Raw genomic sequence first — 12,798 nt, 5'->3', positions numbered from 1 at the left:
CTCAAAACACTTTACAGCCATTGAGGCAGTATTAAAATGTTATCATTGCAATCTAAGGTACATGAGTGCCACTTTGCACAAGATGCTACAATGTGATAACCATGTAGTAACATAGGTTGAGGGATAAATATTGAACTCCACTTTTTTTTTGACATAACATCGTGGGATTCATTATATCCATCTGGGGTGGGTGGGTGGGGGGAGTGGTGGTGTGGTAGTCTCAATTTCAATGCCCATCGAAAAGACTGCACCTTAAGTGCACTGAAGCATCAGCTCACATTTTGTGCTCCCACCTCTAAAGTGGGGCTTCAATCCCTAATCTTTGGTTCAACAGCTATTGCAAATGGCATTAGAAAAGTTTTTTTTGGAGGAGGGCAAGAATCATTTTATTCATGATTATTGGACTGAATTTTAAGATTCTGTCCTGCAGCTCCATTTATTTGATCAAGGGTACTGCAGTTAAAAGAGAGGTAGTGTACACTTTCCTAAACTTCATGGGGTACAGTTTGTAACATAAAAACAAGTACATTAACTTGATAGGCAAATTGTAAATATATATAGCCCAATTAAAAATGGGCAGGATTCAAACGATGACATGGATCTGGACTGAAACACAATATGACAGCATTTGAAAAAAAAACCTCCAATTTATTCCAGCAAGCAGTGCTTTTTAAAATTAGAATCTGTGATTAAAATCAGAATATTTAAACAATTAGATAACATGAATTTCAAAGCAATGGTATCTTATAAATATCTTCCAAACAGGAAGCTGAAGATTTTGTACTCAAATGCATTTAAGTCTTTCGAAAGTTACAGCAGGAAAAATACATTGAGATGGCAGGAAAAAGAATATTTCTACCTAGTCTTAAAACATAAAGTGGATAAAATAGTACAAAAACACAACAGATGAGCCATGTAAAAGCACTCACCTAACTCCTGCAGAAAAGCTAACCACAGGAAAGAAGAGGCCATCAACGTTAAAATTTTCAAACATGCCTTGCACGGGATGGCCATTAATCCGAAAAGAGATACTGGGGACACTCAAATCAAGACAGCAGCTAACTACATCATCAGCAGCAAGACTGTGTGCATCGGGTGAAGCAACTGTCTTGGCAATATGTCCTGTATACACAAATAAAAGAAAATAGAATTTGTTGTTTTCAAAACACTCCAACACATCTTTTGCAGGTAATTCACAGACTAAAGGTGAATATTTTCCAACTGTACTATAAAAATACTAAGCAGCATAGATAAAAATTGACTGAATGATAAATAATAGTGAATAGTGGAGAACAGACTGGAGGCAGGTAGATTTGTGTTCCCCAGGCGTCAGTGTTAGAACCACTGATTGTCTTGATTGATACTAATGATGTAGACTTGGATGTACAAGCCACAACTTCCAAAGTTGAGGATAGAATCCATGCAGTGTGGAAGCAGGCCATTCGGCCCATCAAGTCCACACTAACCCTCTGAAGAGCATCCCACCCAGAACCACACTCTACCCTCTCCCTGTAACCATAAGACATAGGAGTGGAAGTAAGGCCATTCGGCCCATCGAGTCCACCCTGCCATTTAATCATGGCTGATGGGCATTTCAACTCCACTTACCTGCATTCTCCCCGTAGCCCTTAATTCCTTGTGACATCAAGAATTTATCAATCTCGGCCTTGAAGCCATTTAGCGTCCCAGCCTCCACTGCACTCTGCGGCAATGAATTCCACAGGCCCACCACTCTCTGGCTGAAGTAATGTCTCCGCATTTCTGTTCTGAATTTACCCCCTCTAATTCTAAGGCTGTGTCCACGGGTCCTAGTCTCCTTGCCTAACGGAAACAATTTCTTAGCGTCCACTCTTTCTAAGCCATGTATTATCTTGTAAATTTCTATTAGATCTCCCTATAACCTTCTAAACTCCAATGAATACAATCCCAGGATCCTCAGCCGTTCCTCATTTGTTAGACCTGCTATTCCAGGGATCATCCGTGTGAATCTCCACTGGACACGCTCCAGTGCCAGTATGTTCCTCCTGAGGTGTGGGGCCCAAAACTGGACACAGTACTCCAAATGGGGCCTAACCAGTGCTTTATACAGGCTCAGTAGCACATCGCTGCTTTTATATTCCAACCCTCGAGATAAATGACAACATTGCATTCGCTTTCTTAATCATGGATTCAACCTGCATGTTTACCTTTAGAGAATCCTCGACTAGCACTCCCAGATCCCTTTGTACTTTGGCTTTATGAATTTTCTCACCGTTTAGAAAGTAGTCCATGCTTGTATTCTTTTTTCCAAAGTGCAAGACCTCACATTTGCTCACGTTGAATTTCATCAGCTCTCCCAAACTGTCTAGATCCTTCTACAGCCTCCCCACTTCCTCAGTACTACCTGCCTGTCCACCTAACTTCATATCATCGGCAAACTTCGTTAGAATGCCCCCAGTCCCTTCATCCAGATCATTAATATATAACCCCGCATTTCCCATGGCTAACCCATCTAGCCTGCACATTATAGCAAATTTAGCATGGCCAATCCACCTAATCTGCATGTCTTTGACTGAGAGAGGAAACCAGAACACCTGGAGGAAATCCATGCAGATATGGGGAGAATGTGCAAACTCCACACAAACAATTGCCTGAGGCTGAAATCGAACCTGGGGTCCCTGGCACTGTGAGGAGCAACGTTAACCACAGTGCCTCCATGCCAGGATCAGGCATAGCAGGAGCAGAGAAGGGGGCGGTTGAGAAACTGATTGCAGAGGGAGAGATTGGGACGTTGGTTCTCTGCGTACCTCCTTCCTCAATGACTGTAAGCAGAAGGCAGGTGGGTGGTAAAGAAACAGCCATGGGGTAGATAGCAAGGGAACTGAACATACACAAATATTATCCAAAGTTTGTGAGAAAATTTATAGCTTGAGTGCTCGTTGTTATGGTTCTGTTCGCCGAGCTGGGAATTTGTGTTGCAGGGGACGAAGCGTTTGCAACACAAATTCCCAGCTCGGCAAACAGAACCACAACAACATTATCCATTCTAAACATTAACAAACCATCATGGCACATTTTAAATGAGGGAGTAAGAGTGTCACACTTAGGAACAGCAGTTTTATCAATAATGAATAATAAAACCTTAAGAACAGAAGAATCACTGACCTGACCACAGATGAAGTCCATCAAAACCATAAGAATACAAATCATCTCCAACTCCATTACTTCCCCAGCCCTCACCTCCTCCTGGGTAAGGGCTGTAACCCTCTGTTAAAGCCCAGCCCACTCGCAGATGAACAGGCTGTGGCATTAAAAATGGATCAACATAATCCACCATCAGTTCAAAGTACCATTTCTTGTATTGTGTAGAACCTTCACATATACCCACAAAGATATTAGGCCTCATGCTGTAAATTTAAAATAAAAGATTGAAAAGATTTAACTATAGTTGATGACTGGAATGCAATTTGATAAATTTCAAATGCAAGATGAGCTAAAGCAAAAAAGAAAACTGCTTTACTTCTACAGAAAAATAAATATTTTCTATGTTTATGTCCCCTAGTGAGGAATTATCTTCTCTCTAAGGGCTATAAACCTGATAGATTTACATTTTTCTCCAAAATGCAATCTCATTTCCAAAATAACAATGCATACCACTAACTTAATACATTCAGTGTCTTGAAACCAAGCAATAAAGATATTGTGGCTTCAAAAAATACACCAGGAATATTGATTTAAGCAGTTTAGCAATGTTGTGATTGTTATACCTTGTGACATAATTAATCATGTTTGTTTGGAGCAGCAGGTCACGACCTGGAAGTAAATTCTCCGTAATAAGATTTTGGTTGGATCGTACAGCCACGCCGTTGCAGACACAGAGAGAGCGCAGCACATCTAACACCTGTGAAAAGTACAAAATAAATCCCAATAATTTTACTTGAGACCCAAGACATTCTTTGAGGTAAATTGCAGAGTTAGAGGATAACAATAAATGCAACTTCTAAAGAAGCCCAAGATTTCAAGCATGAAGTACTCCTCATTTTAACACCTTCCTGCATTACCAGCCTTCATTAACGTGCCTACCTTGTGATTTCGTCCATGTTTGTCCAACAGGGAGATGATTGATTTGATGTGATTTTCGGTTATGATGTTCAGAACCTCAGGACTTTCAATCAAAACACAGTACAGCACTTCCAGGATACCTATAGCAGCACATGACATCAAATAGGCATTAACATAAATTTTCAATCAATATAGGATTTTACATAGCAATCTACAGAAATGCACATAGTTAATTCCCGATTGGTAAACATCTGAACTTCCCCTTTTTTGAGCCAGCTCTTCATTATATCTTGTTGCTCTGTAATGCTTCTGTATGACAAGTTGGACCTGGTGCTCATTATTAAGTACACTTGTATATTTACACAAATGCACATCAAGTCTAACTTCGATTTCTTAATTTTCCTTTCAATGGTCCCACCTATAATTCAGAAATATTTCTAATACCGTCTCCCCTATCTGCCATTCACTTTCTTCAGCTTTTGCCCAACCTGGTGGTGATGGTTCACCTTTCCACAAGGATATTAACCTGGGCTCGGCTTTGTTTAGATACATCCCATCGTTCATGATGTTATGTTTTAAGAAGGCTAAGAGATTAAATTAACATCAAGAGCTTTATTATATAATGTGTTTACTCTACAGCCAGCAAGATTACAATGAGCCAGTTCCCTCCAAAGTGGCTGAAGACATTAACGTAGGCAAAGGGGAGGACTGCAGATGCTGGAGATTAGAGTCGAGTGTAGTGCTGGAAGAGCACAGCAGGTCAGGCAGCATCCGAGGAGCAGGAAAATCAACGTTTCGGGCAAAAGCCCTTTATCAGGTGACAGTCCACATACTTAAGTACACATCATCCCTGCTTCACATCAGAAATTCCAACAATGAAAACATTCACATTATTTGCAATCATGAATACAGTCAGTAGGTAAGGCATTCTGAGGCAGGGACACTCTCCACAGGTGCTGCCAGACCTGCTAAGCTTTTCCAGCAATTTCTGTTTCTGTTTCTGGACACAAGCTTGTTGTGCCTATTAATGGAGCAGTTGGGGAAATGTTGGATGGATTTCCTACTGAGAGCCATTGTGTAGAGTGCCAGACAGACTTTGCTGTGGCCCCTCCATTTGGGCCTCCCACTTCCCTTGATGCAACTGGAAAATAAAGGGGCTCCTGTTTAAAGCAGAAATAAGCAGAATTTTTTTCTGTCAGTTTTGAATACGTTTCCCCACAGAATGGTGGAGGGAGGGTCACTGTGTATTTTTTAAAAAATGAGGTAGGTAGATTTTTGACTAATAAGGGAGTGAAAAAACACAGGAATAGGTGGGAATGTAGAAGTAAGGCCATAATCAGATCAACCATAATCTTAGTGAATGGTTTACTCCTCCAAATTTTAGGGTGTAGGTTTGCTCGCTGAACTGTAGGTTTGATATCCAGATGTTTCATTACCTGGCTAGGTAACATCATCAGTGGCGACCTCCAAGTGAAGCGAAGCTGTTGTCTCCTGCTTTCTATTTATATGTTTGTCCTCCAAATTTGTTAACTCATACAGTCTGTCCACTATCCTTAATTAGCTACACATTTTCCTGCCTCTGGGATGATTATGACCAACATCCCATCATGGCCACTTTCAGAGTTCAGCTCATAATCCAACAGAAGAAATTGGCTGTGTGGTGTCAGAAACAAAACTTTAAAGTCTTGGGAAACTGGGACCAATTTTAAGGCAGGACAGGCCCTTTAGATACAACCTATCCATCTTGTAAACAGAGCAGAATTTAGATCAGTATCCTTGTGGAAAGGTTAACTATTATATATTTGGTAAGTATGGTGGAATGACACTTTAAGAGTGACATCACATGGTGTTATCATTGTTGATGTCATCAGCCATTTTGGAAAGCAATAGCCTAATCCAGTCTTGCTGCCTACAGAGTGAACAACTCGTATAATAATAAAGCTCTTGCTGTTTTCAAGCACTTTGGTCTCCTAACTTTCTTGAAACTTAACAAGAAGAAAACTGGCGATGGGAATAAATCAACTTTGAAATCCATCCAATGAATCCACTGAATCACTGAAAACTGAAAAGTGTGGTCCTCCTGCAGATCTTGGAGACACTTTTGATTTTAAAAAAATGACAGGAAATCAAAGTATGACATTGCTGCATCAATATCCCTCAAAACCCTTCCCATTCATGTACTCATCCAGGTGCCTTTTAAATGTTATAATTGTACCAGCCTCCACCACTTCTTCCAGCAGCTCATTCCATACACACACCACCCTCTGTGTGAAAAAGTTGCCCCTTAGTTCCCTTTTAAATCTTTCCTCCTCATTTTAAATCTATGCCTTCTAGTTTTGGACTCCCCCACACCAGGGAAAAGACCGCGGCTATTCACCCCATCCATGCCCTTCATGATTTTATGCATCTCTGTAAGGTCATCGCTCAGCCTCTGACATTTCAGGGAAAAACCCCAAGCCTATTCAGCCTCTCCCTATAGCTCATACCCACCAATTCATTTGATTTACATTGTTATGAACGCTCTGCTGTGTACCTGCTGATGTCATTACACATGCATCATATTGCAATACTCTTTAGAGAATGAGAACAACCCTTTGGGAACGCAAACATGGAACAAAATGCAACATCCATTGGTACTTTAGAAATTGTATTGCTGTCCTATTTATGTTAAAGAACTCCAATTAACATATTGGAATAAGGCTTCCATTAACAGACTAACAATTGGAGAGCCCAGGAAAATGGTGAGTGAATGTATTGAAAGATAGATACACTATGGTCTACCACTGCTCCACTCCTAACTAATACAATGAACTAAAATCAGCTTCCTAGAATTTAAAGACAATATGGAGGACTATCATTGAGGTTACAATGGACTAATGCAGAAAATTCCACAGATGCTCTATTTAAAACTATAAAGAGTACTTCCATGAAATTATGCTAGCACAGTTGGTGGAAGGTACATCTGAGCAGATTTCCTGGCCAAAATTTTTGAACAATTAAATTCTGTGCAATATCAACATTGTAAAACATCCTTTCTAAAAACCAGAACAAATCATTGGCAAGGTGTACCTCAGTTTATTAGAATTATGGTGTCAGAACCATACCTGAGGAAGCCTCCAGTCGATCTAGCTTGCTGACTAACCAGTCTAGATTATCAGAGAACAGAGCACAGTTCCTGCGATTGCCACGGATGAGGGATGCTGTACAAGAAGAAAAATATTGCAATAATAAATGATGCAGCAAGAACAATTTACAATTTGACAGCAAAAATCAAAAAGACCTGAAAATCTGTTGCATTTTATTGGTGGCCACATCACCACCTTCTCAAGGAAAAATGAGGGGAATAAACGTTGGCCGAGTCAGAAAAGTCTACATCCTGGAAATGAAGAATTTTTAAAAAGTCATTGTCCTAATCACAGATAATGACATTTGTAATTTTATCTAGGGTCAATGAGATAGTAAGAGCAAGGTGAAAACTAGAAAAATCCAAAGATAGAGTTTTGACCAAAGGCATCCATAAAACTGATAGGAAACAAGGGACATTTGAGCAGGAGGGAGGACCTGGAGAGGATGAGAATCAGCTCTCATAGGAGAGAAAGCTGAAAAAGGCAATCTTGACAGTGATACTGCATGAGTGAAAAAAAATTACTGATGATTGGCAGCCTGTGTAACTGAATAAGCAGAAGCTGGGTGGAGAGTGGAAAAATAAGTTAAGAATTTGTAATTATAATAGGAAACTATTGTAACTTCAGGATGTTGTGAAACCTGAAAGGGTTCAGAAAAGATTTACAAGGATGTTGCCAAGGTTGGAGGATCTGAGCTACAGGGAGAGGCTGAACAGGCTGCGGCTGTTTTCCCTGGAGCGTCAGAGGCTGAGGGGTGACTTTATAGAGGTTTACAAATTATGAGGGGCATGGATAGGATAAATAGACAAAGTCTTTTCCCTGGGGTTGGGCAGTCCAGAACTAGAGGGCATAGGTTTAAGGTGAGAGGGGAAAGATATAAAAGAGACCTAAGGGGCAACTTTTTCGCGCAGAGGGTGGTACGTGTATGGAAAGAGCTGCCAGAGGATGTGGTGGAGGCTGGTACAATTACAACATTTAAGAGGCATTTGGATGGGTATATGAATAGGAAGGGTTTGGAGGGATATGGGCCGGGTGCTGGCAAGTGGGACTAAATCGGGTTGGGATATCTGGTCGGCATGGATGGGTTGGACCGAAGGGTCTGTTTCCGTGCTGTACATCTCTATGACTTTATGACATCACAAAGTGCTTCACAGGCAATGAAGTATACTTTTGAAATATACCAAAACTGTTGTAATTCACTGAACAATGACAACCAATTTGTAAACAGCATAGCTCTATAATCAGCAATTAAGAAAATAAGCAGGTAATCTGTTTGTGTCATTTGAGGTTAGTGAATATCAAGGAGACTAGTCAACATCTGACTTTATCGAGTAGCTTAGGGTTTAATATGAAACAAGATAATTTTCATCATTCTGTCAAATTTAAGAAGTGACAATAAGAAATCTTAAGAGAAAAAGGATCTTACAACTACCATTATTTATTTTTAAAAAGAGGTACAATTAGGTCAGGAATTTACTTCTACCAGATAATATCACTACATGTTATGGTAATTATATCAGTGGAATACAGCAACAATTCAATTTTGCGATCTTTTCATCTACACATTGTTTAGGTTCCATACCCAGCAGTTCATAATACAGGTTTACAATTTCTTTCCAGGACTCAGCTGCCTCTTCTCCTGCAAACTCTGAGAAATGAGCTGCACTGTTATACATATTCAGTCGGTCAATGGAATCCAATACCAGCTGGATCATGCCCTGGAACAAACCGTGCATAGTTAGTAGTAATTGTTACATGTTATATTAACACAAAATCTGCTGCCTTAGCAATACAGTTACTGTTTCCTTATAAAATTGACCAGGATCTGGTTCTGGTTATCTTGTTCCTGACACATGGAATACGTATGCTGTAAAGGTGCTAGAGCCAGCCAAAAACAGGTGAAGGTCTGCCACACCATATCTCTCCTTTTTTTGTGCACTACCCAGATTGCTGACAGCCAAATGTAAATGCAGTGGAAGCTCCTGCCTCAACAGGCAGCGGTTTTGTAATAAGTTAATTCTTTTGAGAGCACTATTCCTGTTCTTCAAGTCTGGTATTACTAACCAGAACTTTCCCTTTATTTGAACAATAATATGGAATTTGTAAACTCTTTTCTGACCTATCTTTCCTCTTTTCTTCTCTCCTGACACTTGGATTGCCATAAATATTTGTATCAATTACATGGTTGTTTTTACAGACTCATTAATGGCAATGAATTTCCAAATATTAATTCTTATGCAGTCAGTTTTGTTATAATGCTTGTTTCTTCAACGCAAATTGGCTTTAAACGATTGCAGAAGTTAGACCATTATTTGTAAATGCAAACTTTCCTTACCTATATTGGCTGGGGTAATCCGATTCCAGCCCCATTAGTTTAAATAGCGCAGCTATTGCACAATTTTCTTATTAAACAAAGAAAATTTACAGCCCAGGAACAGGCCCTTCGGCCCTCCAAGCCTGTAACGCAAGATTGCACGAGAATGGAACTATTGCATTATAGATTACCGTACAGTCGGTTCTGATAAACAAGAAGAACATGTAAGGACTACTGGGAAAGATGAGGGTGGCACAAGGGGAACTAATGATTTGGGGAGCTAGTGTAGACACAATGGGCCAAACAGTATCCTACATATAATTCCGTGATCAGGCGTACACACAAAAAAGGGAATATCTGTCAGGTTCACAGTTGAATGAAAGCAACTTCATGTCCTCTCACTAGCGCCCTTCACATATCAACAGCAATCAGAGGCCCCTAGAAATTGATTCAGCAGATACAGATTCCAAGTCTAAACGTAGTGGGGAGGAGGACTACACCTCCTCCCATCCTGCCCCCTGTAAAAACTCCATCCCATTCTCCCAATTCCTTCGTCTCCGCCGCATCTGCTCCCAGGAGGACTAGTTCCAAAAACGTACAACCCAGATGGCCTCCTTCTTCAAGGACCGCAATTTCCCCCCCGACGTGGTCAACGATGCCCTCCACCGCATCTCTTCCACTTTCCGCTCCTCCGCCCTTGAGCCCCGCCCCTCCAACCGCCACCAGGACAGAACCCCACTGGTCCTCACCTACCACCCCACCAATCTCCATGTACAGCGCATCATCCGCCGTCACTTCCGCCACCTCCAAACAGACCCAGCACCAAGGATATATTTCCCTCCCCACCCCTATCAGCTTTCCGTAGAGACCACTCCCTCCGCGACTCCCTTGTCAGATCCACACCCCCCACCGACCCAACCACCACTCCCGGCACCTTCCCTTGCAACCGCAGGAGGTGCAACACTTGCGCCCACACCTCCCCCCTCACTTCTCTCCAAGGCCCCAAGGGAAACTTCCATATCCGCCACAGATTCACCTGCACCTCCACCCACATCATCTACTGCATCCGCTGCAGCCGGTGTGGCCTCCTCTATATTGGGGAGACAGGCCGCCTACTTGCGGAGCGATTCAGAGAGCACCTCTGGGCCACCCGGACGAACCAACCCAACCAACCTGTAGCACAGCATCTCAACTCCCCCTCCCACTCCACCGAGGATATGCAGGTCATTGGACTCATCCACCGCCAAACCACAACAACATCACATTTCTGACGCCCCTCCCCCAAGTCCTTCCTCTGTACCTTTTATCTTAGCCTGCTGGACAAACTTTCCTCATTCCTGAAGAAGGGCTTATGCCCGAAACATCGATTCTCCTGTTCCCTGGATGCTGCCTGACCTGCTGCGCTTTTCCAGCAACACATTTTCAGCTCTGATCTCCAGCATCTGCAGACCTCACTTTCTCCTAAACGTAGTTTGTGCCAGGAAAGCCAGAAGTATACATATGTGCAAAGGTTTGAAAGATATTTAAAACACCAAATACTACTTCTGCCTGACCTGTCATCTGTGGGTGGTACTGTATGAAAGGAGGAATGCCAGACTGATCATTGGCCAGTGGAGTTCATTTGGCACAACCACAATAATGATAAATATAAAACCTGAACACACCTATCTACATCTGGTTCAGCAAGCTATGAAAAACAGAACTGTTCTATCTGAGTTACAGACATTTGCTATTTATATACTCTATAGTACTCAGACAACAAGTGGAATAAGCAGTCAACCACTGCCTTAAAGTTCAGATTTGGAATTCCCTTTGCTCCCTAATTCTTGCATCTTCAGCCTTTGGTAAGGCTGCTAATGAGCCTACTTAAGATTTGACAACTTTCTTCTCTTTGTTATAAAATGTCCCATAAACCATCCAATCTTTTTGACTTTCACATGCTTATAATTTTCTGGGCTCAACACTGATATGGAAGGTAAAATTCAACTTTGGCAATCAGTTGTAAGGAAAATAAAACTGACAGATGATCTGCTATAATCCCATTTTATGTCTTTCTCCATCATCTGCTGCTGAAACTGACTGTGATCCCGTTGGTCTCTACTCTTACTCTAATTATTAATCCAAATGAACTGAACAAAAATTCAACTACTATTAACCAATTAAAAATCTGACATGGTTAGCATTAGTTCTTATCCATCAAGATATAATTTAAGCCAGGAAGGAGAATCGATGTTGATTTCATGATTGGTCGGGTACTATTTTAAGCTTTATTAATGATTCTGTAAAATTCAGATATAGTCAATACTTCAAAAACATGGCAAGTGGCTGTACTATTATATAAACAATGTAGATGAAAATCATTTACACTTCATTTATCTTCTATTGATTTCAACTGGTGCAAATTCAGCTGTCAATTAGGTATTGTTCCTCACCCACCTAGTTCTTTCTTCGATTCCAAAATTTTATCAATTTACCTCTTCCTGGAATAAATTCTGTCTATTCTTCAGTGAGCGCAATTTAGTCTGCTTTTCTTCATGTGCAAGCTCCTCCTCTGGATGTTGAAAGTAGCTGATCAAGTCTTGAAGGCTTAGCACTATCGAATCAATGGGTAGCGTCACTGGAGCTGATGATTTATTCTTGCCACTGAGCATATCTAGGCCTCTTCATTAAAAAAAATAGGTACCATGAATATGTAAAAATAATTCAAAGACGCACATTTCTATATATTCCTCAGGCAATATACTGCTGGATGAGCATATATGGTTGCAATTTCAATTATTTCCAATGAGATTTTAAACTTACATAATATTAATTTCAGAGTCCTATTGATTTCTGTAAGTATAACAATGTTAATATTACTAGGAGATTTTGTTTTTTATTTTAAAACCTATAAATATAAACAATGCCAGCACATTGAACCAGAATTGAAGTATAAACTGAGGTGAATGCTCCAATAAAACGTCATGTATTGTTGTAAATGATATCGATGTTGTAAACATATAGTAGATCAGTGTCTGTGGAGAAAATATGCAAGTTAACAATTTGGGTCCAAACTATGCATTAACTTAAAATAAACAGAATTTCCAAAAATATTCAGCAGATTTGACTGTCTCTTTTAAGAGAGAAACATTTCAGATCAGTGACCCCACACTCGAACCTATCAATTCTGTCCATAAATTCTGAATGCCCTCTTCATTTTTTTTTATTTATTAGTATTACAAATAATCTTGACACAAGGATTTTCCACAGTTATTAGCTATTCCATATAGAGCCAAAGATAGCATCCATAAATTAAACTTTTTTTAAAAAGATTAAAAC

General features: G+C 40.5%; 1 protein-coding gene across 1 annotated transcript in view; it reads right to left on the bottom strand.

Annotated features, from left to right (window-relative positions):
* Positions 1-12,798, bottom strand: part of LOC122542710 (ryanodine receptor 1-like) — a 393,921-nt gene that overhangs the window by 267,188 nt on the left and 113,935 nt on the right. The window contains exons 14-20 of the mRNA XM_043680690.1: positions 11,955-12,141; positions 8,749-8,884; positions 7,146-7,241; positions 4,063-4,181; positions 3,747-3,880; positions 3,145-3,386; positions 930-1,122 (exon numbers count right to left, since the gene is read on the bottom strand). Of these exons, the coding sequence (XP_043536625.1) occupies positions 930-1,122; positions 3,145-3,386; positions 3,747-3,880; positions 4,063-4,181; positions 7,146-7,241; positions 8,749-8,884; positions 11,955-12,141 (1,107 nt within the window). The remainder of the gene's footprint in view (positions 1-929; positions 1,123-3,144; positions 3,387-3,746; positions 3,881-4,062; positions 4,182-7,145; positions 7,242-8,748; positions 8,885-11,954; positions 12,142-12,798) is intronic.

The sequence above is a fragment of the Chiloscyllium plagiosum genome, chromosome 41, assembly GCF_004010195.1.
Source record: "Chiloscyllium plagiosum isolate BGI_BamShark_2017 chromosome 41, ASM401019v2, whole genome shotgun sequence".
Lineage (NCBI taxonomy): Eukaryota > Metazoa > Chordata > Chondrichthyes > Orectolobiformes > Hemiscylliidae > Chiloscyllium > Chiloscyllium plagiosum.
This window is presented reverse-complemented; position numbering and strand designations above follow the sequence as displayed.